This window comes from Heteronotia binoei, chromosome 10 (assembly GCF_032191835.1).
Source record: "Heteronotia binoei isolate CCM8104 ecotype False Entrance Well chromosome 10, APGP_CSIRO_Hbin_v1, whole genome shotgun sequence".
In the NCBI taxonomy this organism is placed as follows: domain Eukaryota; kingdom Metazoa; phylum Chordata; class Lepidosauria; order Squamata; family Gekkonidae; genus Heteronotia; species Heteronotia binoei.
The window spans coordinates 25,350,548-25,371,549 of NC_083232.1; the positions used below are offsets into that span (position 1 = coordinate 25,350,548).

General features: G+C 46.0%; 1 protein-coding gene across 1 annotated transcript in view; it reads right to left on the reverse strand.

Annotated features, from left to right (window-relative positions):
• LOC132578362 (testicular haploid expressed gene protein-like) overlaps positions 1–16,873 on the reverse strand; it is a 161,221-nt gene extending 144,348 nt beyond the window's left edge. Inside the window, exon 1 of the mRNA XM_060248307.1 lies at positions 16,712–16,873. Coding sequence (XP_060104290.1) covers positions 16,712–16,873 — 162 coding nt within the window. The remainder of the gene's footprint in view (positions 1–16,711) is intronic.
• Positions 16,874–21,002: the final 4,129 nt, after the last annotated feature.

Sequence of the window (21,002 nt, forward strand, 5' to 3'; positions counted from 1 at the left end):
TTCTAAGGAACCTCTCTGTGGTTTGATCCCTGAGTAATCATCACAACTTATATGGACAAGAACAATAGCAAGGCAATCCTCCCAAAATTCAAAACAAAGGACAAAATAATGATAATGATTTATCTGGGTTGGGAATCAGAAAATAGTGACTGTTCTTGGTAAACGAAGAGAGCTGGAACTGTGATACCTGCTCCACTCTGAATGCTTATATAATAAGGAACATAGATGTCTTCATACTGATGTGTAGGAAGAGAAAGAGATCACTAACCTGCTTGACTAATACGCTACATTTGATGCTGTGATTATAGAAGAGGAACCCCTTATTTTTAAAAAGGTTTGAACTGGAAGATTGCAGTTTTATAAGGCAATTCCTTTTGAAGATGATAATGTGTAATATTAAATGCATCAAGTGTAGAGTGAAGGAAAGTGTCTGAGATTCTATTCTTTGCCTGCAAAGGATGTCATTTCTACTGATTCGCAGTTCAGTACAATGTGTGTGTGTGTAGGGGAAAACTTTATTTCTTGGTACTAATTTAAAAGTCTCCCAGGGAAAAAAATCCAGAATGAATCTCACAAGTCTAAATTCTGCCCTTGGTGTTTCATTTTATCTTCCAGCTGCATTAGATGAAGTATCACTTTTACAAAGTATAGGCGCATTTATTTAGTGTAAAAACAATACCCTGAAATAGTCAGCTCCTGGCAATGTCTCTTTCTGGCTGGACTGCTGCTATTAGTGCTCCTGTGCCTTGCAGGGAGAAATTCAACAGGTGAGCATTCCCTATTATAGCTTTTAAAAAGCTACAATATACTAGAGCTATGAGACAAATCAACAACAAAAAAACCCCTTGCATTTATGGAACCAAACATACCGAGGTCTGATAAAGAATGTTTACAGTCAATGGCTGATGGATAGGGTGGGGTTATGAAATGGTTATAACTTTCCTTCTTTTCCCCCCACTGGTAGGGTTGCCAATCCCCAGTTGGGAGCATGGATCCCCTGGTTTGGAGGCCCTCCCCCACTTCATCTTCATTAGAAAGCAGGGTGGTGGTGGTGGTGGAGGGAAATATCTGCTGGGTGCTCCACTATTCCCTATGGAGACAGATTCCCATAGTGTATAATGAAGAATTGATTTGTGGGTACTTGTGGCTTTGAGGGGCTGTTTTTTGAAGTAGAGGCACCAGATTTGTACCATAGCATTGGATGCCTCTTCTCAAAACACCCTCCAAGTTTCAAAATGATTGAACCCCCAAAGAAAGTGTCCCGATCCTTCATCATTTCCAATGGAGGGAAGGCATTTAAAACGTGTGAGTTCCCTTTAAATGTGATGGCCAGAACTCCCTTTGGAGTTCAATTGTGCTTATCATAACCTTGCTCCTGACTCCACCCCCAAAGTCTCTTGGCTCCACCCCCAAAGTCCCCAGATATTTCTTGAATTGGACCTGACAACCCTACCCACTGGCAAAATTCGATGGCAACATTAAGGAGAAAGAATGGTAGGGGGAAAAGAGAGAATCTGCTCAGATCAACTTGGTTGATGCAACAGAACAGAGAGATCCTTGCAGGGCCAAGCTCCTTGTTTCCTGGCCCATCAGGGCAGCCTGCAGGCAGAAGGGACTGCTGGCCTGTTCTTGCTCCTCTGAACCCCGCCCCCCCCCCCCAGCAGATGGCCAGAGAGTGTATTTCAGGGTCCAGTGACTTGAAAAGCCTTTTATGTTGCCCATCTCTAGCTTGGCTTGGTTGTCTACTATACAGCTTGAACCAAGCTACTTTAGTGAGCCCTGGCAGAGTCTGCCCTTTTGCCTCTAGCTTTGACAGTCTCCATCTTTCTGGGGTCATGTTACTTTTGGATAGTTCAAAGGATGGCACTCCAGACCTCATTTGGGGGAGAAAAGCCACTGTTCTGTGAACAGAGAAGTCAGACTGCCAAAAGTCAGAGCCAGTCTGGTGTAGTGGTTAAGTGTGCGGACTCTTATCTGAGAGAACTGGGTTTGATTCCCCACTCCTCCACTTGCACCTGCTGGAATGGCCTTGGGTTAGTCATAGCTCTCGCAGAGTTGTCCTTGGAAGGGCAGCTGTTGTGAGAGCCCTCTCAGCCCCACCCACCCCACAGGGTGTCTGTTGTGGGGGGAGAAGATATAGGAGATTGTAAGCCACTCTGAGTCTCTGATTCAGAGAGAAGGGCGGGGTATAAATCTGCAAAAAAACCCAAACAAATTCCTAGAAATACACAGAGCCCCACTTTAGTGTGTCTACTTCTCTGGACAGCTTCTTGCCTATGGTTTCTGCAGTTAGTAATGTGTCCTCTGGGCTCAGGCCATAAAGTTGTGATTCTTTTTTAAAGTGTGTGTGTGTGCATGCCTGGATGTCATGGCAATGTCTGGCAACCCCTACTGTGGCTTGGATCTTTTTCAGAGAGGTGGCTTGCTTGCCTACCTCTGCATCTTGGCCCTGGGCCGCGGTCACACTCACCATTAAATTTCCTGATCAGACATTCCTCCATCCTTCAGTTCTAAGCAGCATTGGTCCCATCGTTGGTTGATCAGAGGTCTCAACCGGACCTCATTTTTTGAGATGGCATTCCGCACTTGCACAAGTGCAGTACCGTGGGATATAGTGCTTGGTTGTTGTTGTTTTTTTAAAAGGTGCCAGAAAAGGTGGGCGATCTGCCCCCCCTCCAATTTAAACACCTGGCCAGGGAGGGGAATCCCAGGAGTTCTCTTTGCTGTCTCTCCGCCTGGCAGGGAGACAGCAAAGGTGGGTCATCTTCCTCCCCCCCCCCATTTAAATAGGACAGGGTAAAAGCTGGAATGGGCTGGAACAGGCCAGAATGGGCATCAAACAATGTAGACTGACACAAAAAATGAACACCCCACCAGGGTGTTTAAATGGGGTGGAGCACAGGAACTCTCTTTGCCGTCCCTCCACCTGGTGGGGAGAAGGCAAAGGTGGCTGATCTGCCTCCCCCCCCCCCCCATTTAGGAAAGGTCCCCTGTGCAAGCACCAGTCGTTTTCGACTCTGGGGTAATGCTGCTTTCACAAAGTTTTCTCGGCAGGCCTTTTACGGGGTGGTTTGCCATTGCCTTCCCTGGTCATTAAACTCCCCCCCCCCCAGCAAGCTAGGTACATATTTTACCGACCTCGGAAGGTTGGAAGGCTGAGTCAACAATTGCTGGCACAATTATATCATTTGGAGTGGGCTCTCACAGGGAAGCGGATGTGCGCTTGCGACAAGTCGGCTACAATGGAGCGTTCAAACATAGAAAGTATGTGTGGGAGTCGTTGGAAGCATTCTTATTCCGGTACTATCAAAAAAGTCCACGTCTCAGTCATGGCAGTTCGGGACACGAACGAGCCAACGACCATTGCCAGATGCTGATGTCTGGACAACCGCATAAAATGCAACATGCATCTGGCTTTCATACATGCCCATCTTGTCAGTTTATGTGCGTCTGACCTCGCCCCTGGTGTTCCTTGGAGGTGTCCCGTTCAAGTACTTGCCGGCCAGAAGTTGGCCCTGCTGATGAGATGGGGCTTGCCTGGGCTATGGAGGTCAGGCCTTCTGGCCATAAAGTTAAAAGGTCCCCCTCCCCCCCTTAACTGTGCATACACATTAATATCCCATGTACAAATGCAGGGGACCTGTCGCGTATAGGCAGGCCCTGAATTCTGGGGAAGGCAATGGCAAACCACCCTGTAAAAAGTCTGCCGTGAAAACGTTGTGAAAGCAACGTCATCCCAGAGTCAGGAATGACTGGTGCTTGCACAAGGGACTACCTTTTACTGAATTCAGCAGGAGCTCACAGGAGCACAGCTCCTAAACTTTTCTTTTTATTTATTTTATTATTTTTTTTATTTAGCTTCACTTATATCCTGCCCTCCCCGCCGAGGCGGGCTCAGGGCGGCTTACATAGACATGCGTATGCATGAGTAGACATAGTAATGTGACGACAAAACCATAAAAACATAGAATAGTATAAAAACATAGAATACATTTTGGCGCTATGATCGTAAGTTTCAGATTTATAATTCTCTGTAAAGCAGATCTTAGGTTGTCCTCTCCGCGGCTGCTGTACAGCAGATTGCAAGGGGTGGTCCGTATGTTGCCTAAAGACTGTAGTGGCCAGCAGTCTAGTTTACAAATGCCTGGTGGAAGAGTGCCGTCTTTCAGGCCCTTCAGAACTGCACGAGCTCTCGCAGGGCCCTGATCTCTTTTGGCCACCAGCGTGGAGCCACTATAGAGAAAGCTCTAGCTCTAGTTGTCATGAGCCTGGCCTCCTGAGGGCTGGGGATTGTAAATAGATTTTGTGATCCAGAAAGAAGTGCTCTCTGGGGAATATGTGTGGAAAGGTGGTCCCTAAGGTATGCAGGCCCCTGGCCATATAGGGCTTTAAAGGTGAGAACCAATACCTTGAAACAAACCCGGTATGCGATAGGCAACCAGTACAGCACTTTCAGCACAAGTTGAATGTGCTCCCGTAAAGGAAGATCCATTAACAACCTGGCTGCTGCGTTCTGCACTAGTTGAAGCCTCCGGGTTTGAGACAAGGGCAGCCCCATGTAGAGAACATTGCAGTAATCCAATCTTGAGGTGACCGTGGCGTGGATCACTGTCACCAAGTCACTGCGTTCAAGGTAGGGGACCAGCTGCCTTATCAGCTGGCCAGAAATTGAAGGTTCCCCCTCCTCCTTCCCATTTTGCCCATCGAATAGCAGGTGCAGCTGTATAACAATCCCTGGATGAGCTCCACCACCTATTTTTCTACAAAACAACCCCTGCATATAGGGTTGTTTATGGAAGAGGTGACTGGCACAGGAGTCTCAGGGGTGGAATTCTAACAGGAGTTCCTTTGCATATTAGACCACACACCCCTGATGTAGCCAATCCTCCAAGAGCTTACAAAAAAGAGCCTTGTAAGCTCTTGGAAGATTGGCTACATCAGGGGTGTGTGGCCTCATATGCAAAGGAGCTCCTGCTAGAATTCCACCCCTGCCCTTGACGCTAATATACGTCACCAACCCCCAACTGTCTTCTTCTTCATTATCCCACTCAAATATTATCAAAAGTCTGGGTGTTAGTAACTTGAACATGAAGGCTAAGGAGGAAAAGGCTGGCTGGCTGAGTATATTCACATTGTTCTCTGATCACTTGCTGCCAAAGCATGTGTCTGTTGAGGATATACTGGGGAGAGTAAGATGGGAAGAGAGCTCCAATGAGCCCTATGCTAGTACTCCCCCTCCAGTCTACACATGTACATATTTCTGCTCAAATATCAGGAATGGATCATGCTTATATTTCCAAAGACATGTACTCACGAAAGAATTGAGGGTGGCCACACTTGCTTAATGTAAGAGCCATGTAGAATAAATGCCAGATGTTTGAGAGCTCCAGGACATGAATGCCAGATCACTGAGAGCCACAAGACAGGAAGGAAGGGAGGGAGGGAGGGAGTATTTATTTTTTGTTTTATTTTATTTATATCCCACCCTCCCCACCGAAGGCAGGCTCAGGGCAGCTCAAAGACCAAGGGTCAACAAAAGCATACTAGTGCGACTGATAAAATAAACAACAATAAAAATTGACATAAAAATAATTTTTAGAGGAGTAGAGGGAGGGAGGAAGTAGTGAGAGGGAGGGAGAAGTGGAAAGAAAGCAACTTCAAATGCGTTCTCCAAGCTGCCAGCTGGCTTGGCTTGGAGAAGTGATTTAAAGAGAGAAATGCCTTCTTCAAGCCAACTGATGGGATGGTGGGGGCTTCGAGAGCCACCGAATATATGTGAAAGAACCACATGTGGGTCCCGAGCCACAGTTCGGCCATCCCTGGTGTAGCCTCTGCTTGGCATGCGGAAGGTCCCCGGTTCACTTCCTTGCACCTCCAGCTAAAAGGATCAGCAGGTCAGTGATGTGAAAGACCTTCACTTGAGACCCTGGAGAGCCGCTGCCAGCCCTAGCAGACAATATTGACCATTATGGACCAATGGTCCGATTCAGTATAAGGCAGTCATGTGTGTTCATGTGTCTTTACAGGTCAAGCACAGAAACCAGCTTCAGGGCTCGCAGTACTGTTATTTACTTCCGGAGCATTTAAATATTTTTCTGTTGCCATTTTCCATTAGATCTTTCAAGATCTGCTATGCAATGTTATTTTTATTTTAAAAAAATCATTGTATTCCGCTAAAGATGAAATACTCTAGGTGAAAAAAATATAATGTTGCAATACAAGGGGCTTATGGTGTAATGCTAATAAGATTAAGTGAAAGAAATCAAAGCCAATTTATGTTTGGCGGTTTGGGGAATAACATTTTGTGTCAAGATGCACAGTAATCATCTGAACATGGGAATAATCTACCTCATAATTAAACAACAATAAACACTTGTCAGTAGTACCCAATTGTTAAAAGTCAACAAAGGAAGTATCAGTGTAAACATAGATTAAAAAGAGTTCTCAGCAAACCAGAGACCAGGAAACTTATTTAATGCTCACTGGAGCAAACCAAGCATACCATGCATTTTATTACCGAACGTACAAGTCGATCTACTGAGGAAGGACAGTTAGTTTTGAGAAAGGCAGGGGCTCCAGCGCTGTCTGGAGATGATTTTCTTTCATTTGTTCGTTTCTTGTTGTGTTCAGCCATCCATAATTCCACTGCTCCTAAATTTCAGTTTGCCATGGATAATTTTTAAAATTAAATCCAGAACCACACCACAGGCAGACTGCAGTTTCTTTCAGCTCCTTTGCAAAATGTCTCTGGCTCTGCACTAACTTACCAATGCTACATGCACATTAGTAAAATGGAGATCTCCTCCTCCAGAAGCCATTTTAATGTGGAAAATGGAGATCTCCTCCTCCAGAAGCCATATGGAAAATGTCAGTAGAGAGAAGAAGATATTGGATTTATATCTCGCCCTATACTCTTAATCTCAGAGTCTCAGAGCAGTCACAATCTCCTTTACCTCCCCACCCACAACAGACTCCCTGTGAAGTAGGTGGGGCTGAGAGAGCTCTCCCACAAGCTGCCCTTTCAAGGACAACTCCTACAAGAGTTATGACTGACCCAAGGCCATTCCAGCAGGTGCAAGTGGAAGAGCGGGGAATCAAATCCGGTTCTTCCAGATAATTGCAGGGCTTTCTTTGTAGAAAAAGCCCACAAGGAACTGATTTGCATATTAGGCCACACCCCTTGACACCAAACCAGTTGGAACTGTGTTCCTGTGCATTCCTGCTCAAAAAAAGCCCTGGATGATTGAAATAGTTACAGATTTTTCTAATTTCTTGGCTCCATCATCAACCCCAAGGGAGACTGCAACCAAGGAATCAGAAGGCAACAGAGAGTGGGAATGGTAGCGATAAAGGAACTAGGAAAGATCCTTAATAATGTGTCGCTGGTGACCGAGGTCAAGCTAATTCATGCCATTACTAGGTATGGGTGTGAAAGCTGGACAATGAAGGTAGCTGACCGGATTCATTTGAAATGTGTTTTTGGAGGAGAATGTAGTAAATGGAACCTGCCTCTTTAAGAGGAAGACTTAGGCCAGGGGTCTCCAGGTGCTTTTTGCCTACAACTCCCATCAGTCCCAGACATTGGCCATGCTGGCTGGGGCTGATGGGAGTTGTAGGCAAAAAACATCTGAAGAGCTACCGTTGGCCACCCCTGGTTTAGGCTGAAAGTGGAATTTCCCCTCTTCACATGAATGGTTGTGTCTTCTGAAAATACTCCAGGTTGCCATTAGTTCTAGCCCTTGCTAAGTGTATGTTGTTCCGTGTCTTGCTATTCTGCACGTTAAAAAAAGTTTTTTTTAAAGAGATCCTGCCTGCTGCATCTCTCTCTGTCTTTAGGGCAGACCATTTCCTCACCTCCATAGTAATTACACTTTACGGAAGAGCCAAACACTACAGAGAGTTTTACAGATACTCTGGACTGTGGTTGGTCTAGATGACCCTGGAGATCCCTTCCAACTCTATAACTCTGTGACTGCCCAGAAGACAAATAAGTCGGTTCTAAATCAAATCAAGCCTGACCTCTCCGTAGAAGATGAGCTAAACCAGGCTATCATACTTCTGTCACTTTATAAGAAGACAAGAATCACTGGGAAAGACAATCATGCTAGGAGAAATTGAAGGCAACAGGAAAAGAGGAAGACCCCACATGAGAAGGATGGACTCAGTCCAGGAAGCCATGAGGGTCCTCAGTTTGCAAGACCTGAGCAAGGCTGTTAATGACAAGATGTTTTGGAAGTCATTAATTCATAGGGTCACCATGGCTGGTTACAGATGGCCAGCTCAGGGAGGCATCAAGCCAACCTGGAAGTGAGCCAGCTGGTAAAGGAGTGCCTGGGAGAACCCAGATGTGCCATGAAAGAGACGGGCTGCAGGCACCTTGAGGGAGCACCCAGAGTGTTCACACGCCCCATCTGCAGCTCCCCAGGTGCTTCAGAGGCACCCCAGCAAAAAGGCACCACTTTGAAAGTGGTGCCTTTTTGAGCCAACTTCCTGTATGTTGGGGGCAGGACAGCAGGCAGATGTGCGCATATGGACATGCTTTTTGGGGAAACTCGCCTGCTGTCCCTGGGGCAGCTTTTGTTGCCCGTCTGAATGCAGCCCATAAGTCAGAAGCCACTTGATAGCACTTAGCACACAACACAGATATGGATAATTGCAGGACACTTATCTTCACGTGGCATTTCTCACAAGGGCTTCAAGCAGAGGATAGCCAACCAGCCGCTGGAGAGGTTGCAGATTGGAATTTCCAGCTGATCAAATTAGAAAGACTAGAGGGCCGCTTCTGATTCTATGAATTTATTTTAAATATATATATATGTTTCTACCCTATCTTATCGCTTTAGGCTCAAGGTGGCCAAGAAAGCAGCTCAAGTTGCAAGGACGCACAAGATGTAACAGTCCATCACCAAGATAAAAACCCTCACAGGTTAAAAATACAGTCTGATCTGCCAAAACAGTTTACCCTCTACCAAATGTCCTCTACAATAAAACAATCTTGAATGTTTTCCCCCTCTAAATCCAGTGTGAAGGAAGGAGCTCTCTGTACCCACTCCGGTAGGTCATTCCAAAAGGATTGGATCCACCACAGAGAAAATCCATGACCTGATTGTTGCCATATACACAGTCCTAAGAGAGAATACTGCAAGCAGAAGGCTATCTGAAGAGCACGTTTGGCATGCAGGAATATACTGGGAAATATAGCACAGTAATCCAGAATGGCTGTCACACAGAGCAGTTCTAGCGGACTTAAATTACAAGCAGGTAGATTTTTGCTGAATCTTAGGAGAACTTCCCAATTGACAGCTCATTATGTGAGCAGAAATTTTCTAGCAGAAGCTGGATAGCCCATCTGTTGAAGATATTCTCAAGTTCTGCATTTCTTGCGTTGACCAAGGACTTGAATTAGATCGCCTATAAGACTACCATATGGCCCAGACTAACCCAGGCTAATCTTGGAAGCTGAGCAGAGTCAGCCCTGGTTAATACCTGGATGGGAGACTACCAAGGAAGTGCAAGGTTGTGATGCAGAGGCAGGCAGCAGCAAACCACCACTGAACATCTCGTGCCTTGAAAAACCCCACAGGGTTGCCATGCGTCAGCTGTAACTTGATGGCACTTTCCACCACCAGGACTACCATATTGGGAAGACGACCATACCGGACATGAATAATGCAGAAGAGCTGGAAATCTTAGCAAATATCTCAGGCAGAAGGCTCAACTGAAAACTTAGGCCGTTTTCCCACTGAGCTTACCTCAGAGCGATGTCCCTCTTCACCGCGCAGCGTCTGCGCGGATTTCCCACCAACTGCTCCGAGGCTGCTCCGAGGAACCAGGAAGTTCCCGACCTTTTGCGTGGCAAATGGAAACCGCTAAAAACCAGTTTACATTAGTGACACAAAAGCCACAACTCTACTTGATTACTCAGAGCAGCCTCGGAGCAGTTGGTGGGAAATCCACGCAGACGCTGCGCGGTGAAGAGGGACGTCGCTCCGAGGTAAGCTCAGTGGGAAAACGGCCTTAAACTACAAAGTAACGGAATAAGAGAGAGTACTAACACATTATTAGGAAAGGTCGGGATATAAATGCAATAATAAAATAAATAATATTGATTTCAAAAACTAGACTGAGAAAGACAGAATCCCAAAATCTAGGAAGTCATTCTACCATGGAGAACTTCAAAGGTATCTTCATAGGGAGAATAAGTCACAGGCAATATGTGGCAGCCTAGAAAGAACACTGTGGATGTCTGAGGGCGCTCTGGGTCATCTCCTTGTCTCCCTCTATGCTTCTGGTAAAAGAAAAAAATTCTGCCTCCCTTCCTGTTTCAGAAGCCTGAGGGAATGCAAGGCAGGGGTGCCCTCCAACAATAGGGACTCCCTCTACAGAGTGTTAAAGCTGCAGTACTGCAGTCCTAAGTTCTGCTCACGACCTGAGTTTGATCCCCAGTAGAAGCTGGGTTTTCAGGTAGCCAGCTCAAGGTTGACTCAGCCTTCCATCCTTCCGAGGTCAGTAGAATGAGTACCCAGCTTGCTGGGGGGAAAGCATAGATGACTGGAGAAGGCAATGGCAAACCACCCCGTAAAAAGTCTGCTGTGAAAACGTTGTGAAAGCAACGTCACCCCAGAGTCGGAAACAACTGGTGCTTGCACAGGGGACCTTTCCTTTTCCTACCTTCCTTTGCACACTCAAGACCTCTGTTGTACAGCAAGAACAACCCCTTCCCTCATTTGAAGCCTCAGGACATGAGCCAAAGTGTCTAGTCACAGCAAGAGTGTAGCAGTTTCATCCTTCGAATCCAGCTGGCAGTCAGACAACATACCTGATGCCTCGGGAGGGCTGATCCCAGCAATTTTACATTTCCCTGCTCAAAGCATTTCTCCATTGTTGTATTTCTACCATTGCAGGCAATAAACTGTGTCTTGTTGTTTTTTTAAAGATACATGGTCACGAAAATGCTGGAGGTGTATCTGTACCTTAATGGATCTAACCCTTTCAATTCATAACAACAGAAATGCCTTATCATTTTTTTCCCCTTTATCCCCCTCAAGAAATAATGAAGTTAATGTGTTAATTGAGAAAACGCGATCTTGCTATTTTGAGAGTAATTAAAACGTATCACTGAGGAGACAACAGATGTGATAACATGCGACAAGGTTGGGGACTCCGTGGGTGTGTGATTCACAAGCATATAGATTAGCCTTAATCCACTAATGAAATGGTATTATTACTGGGGAGGAAGATAACATTCCATGAATGCTCATTATCTCCTTTTTGCCGAGCAAGGAAGAAATTGAACTCTTTTTGCATAACTTTCTGGCTCGGCTCACACATACCATTTGCCACTGGGTGGCTGCAATATTGAGAATTGACCATAATTATCTCCACAGGGATCTCACCACAGTATCAAGAACGGGCCTTTATTAATCTTCTCCACAAAGATGTAATATATTCAGCATGGAGCAGGGGTAGGTACTTCTCGGTATTCATGATAATAGTGGCACACCGGACAGTTTTCCAGCCAGATCTATGTCCAAGTAATGGAGGCACGGTCAGCAATGCTGGGTAAGCAGTGCGGGAGAAAGCAACAGGCATAGGTTATGCCCATCATTGATTTCCAGAGAGGGCAGCCACCAGGTGAGTCCCTGAGATGCTGGCAGCACCACTGGGGCTTTGCTTACTCCAAGCATGTTTGGCCAAGAACAAACTTAGTCTGTACGAGCCCCATGTTGTTTGTTAACACATTGTCATGTTAACTGGTAGATGTTGCATTTGGGAGAAGAAGAGGAGGAGACTGGATTTATACCCCATCCTTAACTACATGAAGGAGTCTCAGAGTGTCTTACAATTTCCTTTCCCTCCCCCTCCCCACAACAGACACCTTGTGAGGTAGGTGGGACTGAAAGAGCCCCCCAAGAACTGTTCTTGAGTGGAACAGCTGAGAGAGAGTTATGACTGACCCTAGGTCACTCGAGCAGTTGCATGTGGAGGAGTAAGGAATCAAATTTGGTTCTCCCAAGTAAGAGTCTGTGCACATAACTACTACACCAAACTGGCTCTCCCTGGTCTAGCCCTGGTGTAGATCATTTACAGTAGACAGGAGGGCTGGCCCCACCACTAAGCAAACCCAGGCAATCACTTAGGGCCCCAGATTTTGAGGGGCACCAAAAAAAAGCAAGAGGAGTTCCCTCTTCTGGCTTGAAGGGAAGCTTGTCATTAACTGGCTGCTCGAATCTCCATATCTCTTGACTCTGATCTTCTACAATGTCATGATGGAACATGGAGGGCTTCTGAAGATGTTATCGATTTTTATTTTTACATTGTTCAGGAAAAAATATTCATTCTAGATGTCATGCTTTTCTCTCTATGAAATGCAGGCTTCAAAATCACAGTTTTCCTAGGACTCCCAAAGAGTCTTGGGATGGCCAAGGTAGATGGTTTCTCTTTGTAACAGCCAAACAAAAATGTATTTTTCAGACCCCAAACTGTTGACTCTCTCTTCTTACATGCTCTCCCTGGGCCTTTTTTCACCTGTGCCATAGTTGTAGAACAAGATCCCTGTGGAAATCTGCAAAGATCCCGGCTGCTGCCCTTCAGAGGACCACTAAACTTGTTTCTGTAAGACTTTGTTTCAGGGGGCATCTTTTTGTGAGGAATCATTTGTATTTGACTTTTTGCAGAGGATGGTTTTTTGTTTATGCCAGGTTTTGGACTGATGGTTATTATATAAGGTATAAGCCCTTTTTTGGACATGTGATTTGACAGAGGGCATGTATAAAGGAACCACAGGCGACCTATGTTCTGCCCGATATGCATGGTTGATATTGGGTGATATATTTAGTTTAGGTTTCCCAACCCCCCGCTCTGGCGGGGGACCCCTGAATTTGCAGCCTCCTCCCTCGCTCTCCAAAAATCTGGAAGCAGCAGGGGGGAGAACATGCGTGTAGGCATCATGTAGTTGTAGAGCTCTTGATCCGTTTGTAAAATGTGTGCCTTTAAGGCTGTGCAGGAAACAGGAAACAGGAAGGGCTTCATTGGAAAGGGTCAGTAATAATTTCCATGGAGAACGGCCCCTCCCTTTCTTTTGCTTTCGTTTTCACAGCAAGTAGAGTTCTGCAGGAAGAAGATCTAGTAAGTATTTGTGTGTGAGAGAGAGGGAGGGGGCAGGGGATTCCCTGGTTTGGAGGCCCTCTTCCACCTTTAGAAAGCGTGGGGGGGGAGGGAAATCTCTACTGGGCACTCTATTATTCCCTATGGAGAACGATTCCCATAGGGAATAATGGGGAATTGATCCGTGGGTAATGGGGGCTCTGGGGGGGCTATTTTTTGAGGTAGAGGCACCAAATTTTTAGTATAGCATCTAGTGCCTCTCCCCAAAATACCCCCCAAGTTTCAAAACTATTGGACTAGAGGGTCCAATTCTATGAACCCCAAAAGATGGTGCCCCTATCCTTAATTATTTCCTATGGAAGAAAGGCATTTAAAAAGGTGTGCTGTCCCTTTAAATGATGGCCAGAACTCCCTTGGAGTTCAACTATGCTTGTCACACCCTTGTTCCTGGCTCCACCCCCAATGTCTCTTGGCTCCACCCCCAATGTCTCCTGGCTCCGCCCCCAAAGTCCCCAGATTTTTCTTTAATTGGACTTGGCAACCCTAGTTTAGTTTCTATTTTGGATATGCATGAACTGAACAATAGATTTTTTTTCACAATGAAAAGGGCTAGAGTTAGTTTATTTTATTCACAGCCTAAGCCAGCAGTTAAAACAGTAAAATCATGCAAAATTAAAACTGAATGACCATAAAATCGTACATAAAAGGCATAAAATACTGTTGTAAGACTACAAATATAACAGAACATGGCAGTTACAACAAAAAAAATTGGCAAAAGATATTTAGCCATTTCCTAACTGAATTATTAGAGTTTTCCTTATTCTTGTGGCAAGCCAGCCAAATTTTGCTAATTTGTATGTAACCTCAGGGTTATCATCAAGAAGATTCTTAAGGAGTTGCAATTTTTGGCTACTGGTAAAAGGTATGGCTGTGGAAAATGGGAGTACTTCACGGTGATCATTATAAGCCTCACAGTCAAATATCACATGGACTAAAGATTCAATGCCTCCATTGCAGGTGTCATATATAAATAAACCAGAATGCCACCCACCAAAGCTAGGTAACAAACATATAGTAGTGCTCTTTTATGCTGATGATGCTGTTCTACTTTCAAGGACTCCTTTAGGCCTCAGAAGAGCCTTGACAGCTTTCACTCAATATTGCTTGGAAAAGGGCTAGAGATTTTCTTTTTAAAAAAGCAAGCAAGTAAGCTGAGAATTAAGGTAGGTAGTAGCAATAAGAGCCCTGTGGAGCAGAGTGGTAAAGCTGCAGTACTGCAGTCGGAGCCCTCTGCTCATGACCTGAGTTTGATCCCAGCGGAAGCTGGTTCAGGTAGCCGGCTCCAGGCTGACTCAGCCTTCCATCCTTCCGAGGTCGGTAAAATGAGTACCCAGCTTGCTGGGGGGGGAAAGTGTAGATGACTGGGGAAGGCAATGGCAAACCACCCCATAAAAAGTCTGTCATGAAAACGTTGTGAAAGCAACATCACCCCAGAGTCAAAAACGACTGGTGCTTGCACAGGGGACTACCTTTACCATTTTTTTTTTAGTAGCAATATACTGTTACAACATTATTGCGCTATAGCACAGTAGCAGTTAACAATCTGGCTTTTTTTAAAATACAGACTCACAGGGCTAGCCACTTAACCCCTCCCCATTCACAGACTGGCATGTATAAAACGATGCAATCCCATGGGATGACATTTTTGTTTGTGTAAGAGGAGGTGGCAACTGCTTCCACTGCACACATCCACTTTTTCCCTACAATGGAAGGGGGTCCAGTAGGCTGCAGCAGCTTGGGGAAACAGAATGTCCCATTCCATGATGGCTAGACAAATGTCACTGGCATTAAAAAACATTCAGTGTAGCCCTAATGATAACATTTGTGAATGTGCATAATTGCTGCTATATATACTATCTATGTATGTGATGGAACTTGACTGCATACCATGTGAGGAAAAGCCCCAGTGAGTATTCATTAAATGCCACAAGTTTATGATGCAAACTGATTATGGATCATTCTGATTACTATTTTACCATCTTCAAAGTTTGACCTGGCCTGTGATCTCAGGCCAGCCATAGTCACCTTTCAATGTTCCAGGACTGACCCGTATGAAGAAATGACTATGCAGACACAAGATCTTTCATGCTGATTTCATAAATCTCGGTAGGCATCTGGTTTCATAGCATGGCATGCAATCTCTTATTTGCCAGGTGCTTAAAATATGGGCTAGGAGGCTCAGAGAGATTGTGTCATGCAGATTAAAAAAAAAAATAGTTGCACAAAAATAATTTGAATGCAGTGAGAACTCCATTATGCAATCAACATTCTTTGTTCCGTCAATGAATGTGTAATGTGTAACTTGCAGGAATGCAATAGAGCCCATTGCTATGCAATGAGTAAATCCTTTTTCCCTGCAGAGTCTTTCCTTATATAGGGTTAAAAGTCAGCCTGCTGTAGTTAGAAATAACCCTGAAAAATCCATGATGCTGACTCGGAGAGGCGGTCACTATAGATGCAGGTTAAGAGGAGCACAGCATGGATATTTGCTCATCATTTTATCATGGCCTGATTTCACTCATCACTGACTATACTTGGAAGTCCTCTTATGGTATGCCAGCCTGGCTGCTACTGACTTTTGTGAGTGCCGTAATGCCCTTTAATTATTGTAGAACTGCTACGCTGCAGCGGCATCAAGGATCTCCCATAATGCGTAATGTGATTTCCCATCATTCATTTTGTAGCCCCTCAAGTCAGGCTATCATTGTGATGATTGATGATCAGGGCTTTTTTTGTAGCAGGAACTCCTTTGCATCTTAGGCCACACATCCCTGATGTAGCCAATCCTCCTGGAGCTTACAGTAGGCCCTGTACTAAGAGCCCTGTAAGCTCTTGGAGGATTGGCTACATCAGGTGTGTGTGGCCTAATATGCAAAGGAGCTCCTGCTACAAAAAAAGCCATGATGATGATGATGATGATAATGATGACGCCACCTCCAGTTCTCTGCCTAGATGCCCAAGTGGTTGCTTGGAGTGGGTGCCAGCTCATTGCAAGGTCTTGGCTGACTCCTGGATGTAGGCTACACAAGTCATCTGTTACCAGCCTTGAGTTGCCACTAGCTGTGTCTGAGCCAAGCCACGCCCCCCACCAGCACTGCTAGAACCACTTGGATCCAGTGGCACAGAAGCAGTCCATGTTCATAGGCAATGACTGTTACTTTCTGTCACGACTCAGGGGTAGGGTTGCCAAATCCAATTAAAGAAATATCTGGGGACTTTGGGGGTGGAGCCAGGAGACTTTGGGGGAGGAGCCAGGAACAAGGGTGTGACAAGCATAATTGAACTCCAAGGGAGTTCTGGTAATCACATTTAAAGGGACAGCATACCTTTTAAAATGTCATTTCGTTCAGGTTCTGCGGCTTGGTGATAAGGTGCCTGGTGTCCACCACAGTCTCAGCCATTGCCGATGCCCGCCCACCCCTGCCTCATCACCTTCGGCTGGAGAACTGTTGGAGAAGAGGCACCTGAGGGATGCACGAAAGGGAAGAGGCGAAGACGGGGGGCGCTCGGGTGTCACAGCGACCCAACGCTCGCCACCTCTTACAAGTCCCGTGCCTCTTGCGCCAAAAGCCAACACGACGCCCCCAAGACTCGCTCCGACCCGGCCACTGCCGGCCGCAGAGAGAGAGTGCAAAGCGGCATGGGACTTGTAGTCTTCTGCGACATCCAGCCGACGAAGAACAGTTTTAGTGAAGGGGCAGGACATGCGCGCTTCCCTCCCTCCCTTCGGGGACAGTCGGCGCTCCACCAACAGGGCGCGGAAGAGCCCCCAGCCAGCTGGGCTGAGGCAGGACTCGCGGGAGGGGAAGCTGCGCGGCAACCACCAGAAAGAAAAGGGCTCCGAGAAGGAGCATCCAGCTCCAGCTCACCCCGCCAGCGCGCAGCCAACCCAGCCAGAGGCCCACTCACACTCGGCTCCTCTTGTCTCCGGCAGGTGGGAAGGGCCGCCATTCCCCCCCGCTTTCCAGATTTTTGGCAAGCGGGGGGGGAGGCTCCAAATCGGGGGTCCCCCGCCCAGGCGGGGGATTTGGGAAGCCTACTCAGGAGAGTCTTACCGAATTGCTGCCACCACTCTGGGTTAGGGTTCCCCTAGAGAAGGCCCAGAGTACCCCCCAAGCCCTTCAGGCCTCCCTTATCTAGGCCAAATAATGGGTGTGAGGACCAGGCAGAGTGAACAACAACAAAAAAGGTTTATTTTAGTGCAATATAAATTAACAAGGTGCATGAAACAGTAAAAGGGTGAAGGGAAAATAAACAAAAGTCCTAACACATCTGAACTTACAGTCCCTAAACTACTAACCAGCACTCACTCCTTTCCTTAGGCGTCTGAACTTACAGTCCCTAAACTACTAACCAGCACTCACACCTTTCCTTAGGTGAGGGAGCTTTCCCCTGCTTAAGCTCTTCAGGCAAAGCCTACCTCCAGCTCAGCCTTCCAGGGAAAGAACACCCCCTTCCTGGGCTTGGTCTTTATATTCTCTTCCCAGGCCCCACCCCTCTCTGAGCCTGTTTCCCTCCAAACCCCTTGCTACCCAATCAAAGGGACAGAGGAGATCCTGGGAAATGTAGGCTTTTCCCAGTAACACCTAAGCAGGCTTCTCTGGGACCTGCAGGCCTCGCTAGGTCCAGGATCATGACACTTTCCTTACTGCCCTTCCTTACTGCTTTCCAGGCCTAGGTCCAGTGGCACCTTTAAGACCAACAAATCTTTATTCTGGGTGTAAGCTTTCATGTGCATGCATACTGTTTCAGACCAACATGGCTACCTACCTGAATCTTTCCCAGGTTTGTAAGAGACAAATGAGAAGAAAGGCATGTGAGAAAGACTTGCAGTCATGTGAGAACTTATGAAGTTGCCTTACACTGAATCAAACCCTTGGTCCATCAAGGTCAGTAATGTCTACTCAGACTGGCAGTTGCCCACCAGGGTCTCAAGCTCTTTCATATCCCCTTTTAACAGGAGATCCTGGGAACTGAACCTGGGACCTTCTGCACACCAAGCTTAAACTCTACCACTGAGCCACAGCCCCACCCAAGCAAGCAGATTACTCAATCCAGCTCTTGCTGTCTAGATCGTTTTATTTTTCAAGAACCTATCAGGGCTTGAAAAAGGCAACATCTTTGCTTCTTGGCTCAGCAAAGTGGGGAAACAGGTGTGTGTATATATGAAGAGGGTATCTGAAGAAACATAAGTTTAGAGTTTGAAAAGACAGAGATAGAAGCAGGGAGAAAGAGTTGTGAAAAGGCTAAAATATGAAGGATTTGGGGTTGAAGCCTTCTGTATTATAAACCATTACCATATTTTTATGTTGTTTCAAAATAGGGTTGCCAATCTACGGTTGCCAAGTCCAATTCAAGAAATATCTGGGGATTTTGGGGGTGGAGCCAGGAGACATTGGGGTGGAGCCAGGGTGTGACAAGCATAATTGAACTCCAAAGGGAGTTTTGGCCATCACATTTCAAGGGACCTCACATCTTTTAAATGCCTTCCTTCCATAGGAAATAATGAAAGATAGGGGCACCATCTTTTGGGGCTCATAGAATTGGACCCTCTGGTCCAATCGTTTTGAAACTTGGAGGGTATTTTGGGGAGAGGCACTAGATGCTATACTAAAGGTTTGGTGCCTCTACCTCAAAAAATAGCCCCCCCCAAGGCCCCCAATACCCACAGATCAATTCCCTATTATTCCCTATGGGAATCGTTCTCCATAGGGATAATAGCGTGCCCAGTAGACATTTCCCTCCCCCCCCCACCACGCTTTCTAAAGGGGGGGAGGGCCTCCATACCAGGGAATCCCCTGCCCCCTCCCTCTCTCACACGCACAAATACTTACTTGGTCTCCTTCCAGCAGAACTTTGCTAGCTGTGAAAACGAAAGCAGAAGAAAGGGAGGGGCCATTCTCCATGGAAACTGTTACTGACCCTTTCCCATGAAGCCCTTCCTGTTTCCTGTGCAGCCTTAAAGGGGCACACATTTTAAAAACTGTTTGCAGGTTTCTAAACCTGCAGGAGCTCTACAACGATATGATGCCTTCACGCATATTCTCTCCCCCCCCCCCGCTTCCGGATTTTTGGAGAGCGGGGCAGGAGGCTGCAAATTCGGGGGGCCCCGCCAGGGCGGGGGGGGGGGGGTTGGGAAGCCTACACAGTTATCTGGGAACTGGGGGGGGGGCTGTTTTTTGAGGTAGAAACACCAAATTTGCAGCATAGCATCCAATGCCTCTCCTCAAAAGACCCTCCAGGTTTCAAAAGGATTGGACCAGGGGGTTCAATTCTATGAGCCCCAAAACAAGGTGCCCCTATCCTTCATTATTTCCAATGGAGGGAAGGCATTTAAAAGATGTACAGTCCCTATAAATTTGATGGCCAGAACTCCCTTTGGAGTTCAATTATGCTTGTCACAAGCTTGCTCCTGGCTCCACCTCCAACGTCTCCTGGCTCCACCCCCAAAGTCCTCAGATAGTTCTTGAATGGGACTTGGCAAGCCTATTTCAAAAATATAGGTTTTTCCCCCCCATCTTGCATCTCATGAGATTGTATGAGATTGAGAAATGATACTTTGGCTCCTGTCTGGCTGAGTTCAGTTTCCTGTCAAAAGCAGGCCATTCTAGTTTCTTCTCCTTCTTTTATCCTTTCAGAACTCCCTTCCTTTCACACTGCTACGAGCCCTACAGCTGATATGTAGGCTAACTCTTAGATCCCCTGAAGATTACCTCTTCCTCCTGTGGAATAACAGACCTAATTAAGATTTCAGAATTCTCGGATTCCAAACCCAGGGAGCTTTTTACTGTGTGAACAGGAGCCAAAAGGTCAGTACCTCAATAATTGCCATAACCTTTTCTGGTCAAAACATGACATACAAGTTAATGAGAGTTAACCCCCGATGCTGATTTGAAGACATTTCGCTATATTCTTTTAACTACCCCAAAAGTATGTTATTCGTTTTCCCATGTTACCGCATTTACAGTAAAGCAAGCATAGTTTTGAAAGATTTTACCTTCTGGCAGTGTGTGTGTGTACTCCTATAGAAAAATATTTGTCTTCTCTTCCCTTCTGTGTTTCTTTTTTTCCCTTCTCCCTTTGGCACTTTGTAATTTATTACATTCCTCGCCTGCATGTACATGCACCTTGGCACAGCACCGCTTTCTCACTGAGATTTGGGGAATATCATGACAGAACATGTCTGTAGGGACATGGCAGAGAGGCATTTGCATGCAAGGCCTAAAAAGAGAGTTGAAAAATTGCCTGTATCTAGAGAGGTGTCTTGGGAAACAGCTGCAGAGAAAAGGTGAGAGATGTTTTCACTCAAGTTCTTGGGGTGGGGGGAAGGATGCCTACAAAGGCTCAGTTGACACCAGGTTCGAACGATGTTGGGAAACTTACAGAATTTGTAAGCCCAATTACACAGACACATGGTAAAGAAGCTCTGGACATATTCCACCAGGCATTCAACGACTTTCACCCTGCTATCAACCTTCCGATGAATCAATCTATGCAAGAAATACATTTTCTAGACACCACTGAACAAGTACACATAGATACCGCCTTATACTGGAAACCAACTGATCAACAAGCATATCTACATGCATCCAGCTACCATCCTAAACATACTGAACAATCCATTGTAATACACTCAAGCTCTATGCTACAAGCACATTTTTTTTCCAATCGTACAGATGAGACAGATTCTCACCTGAGGGATCTACAACAAAACTTTCTGGAACTAAAATATCCACTGGATGAAGTCAATAAACAGATTAACAAAGCCAGAATGATACCCAGAGAAAGAAGGCAGGCCCCAAAGAGATAATAACAGAACACTGCTAGTAGTCATA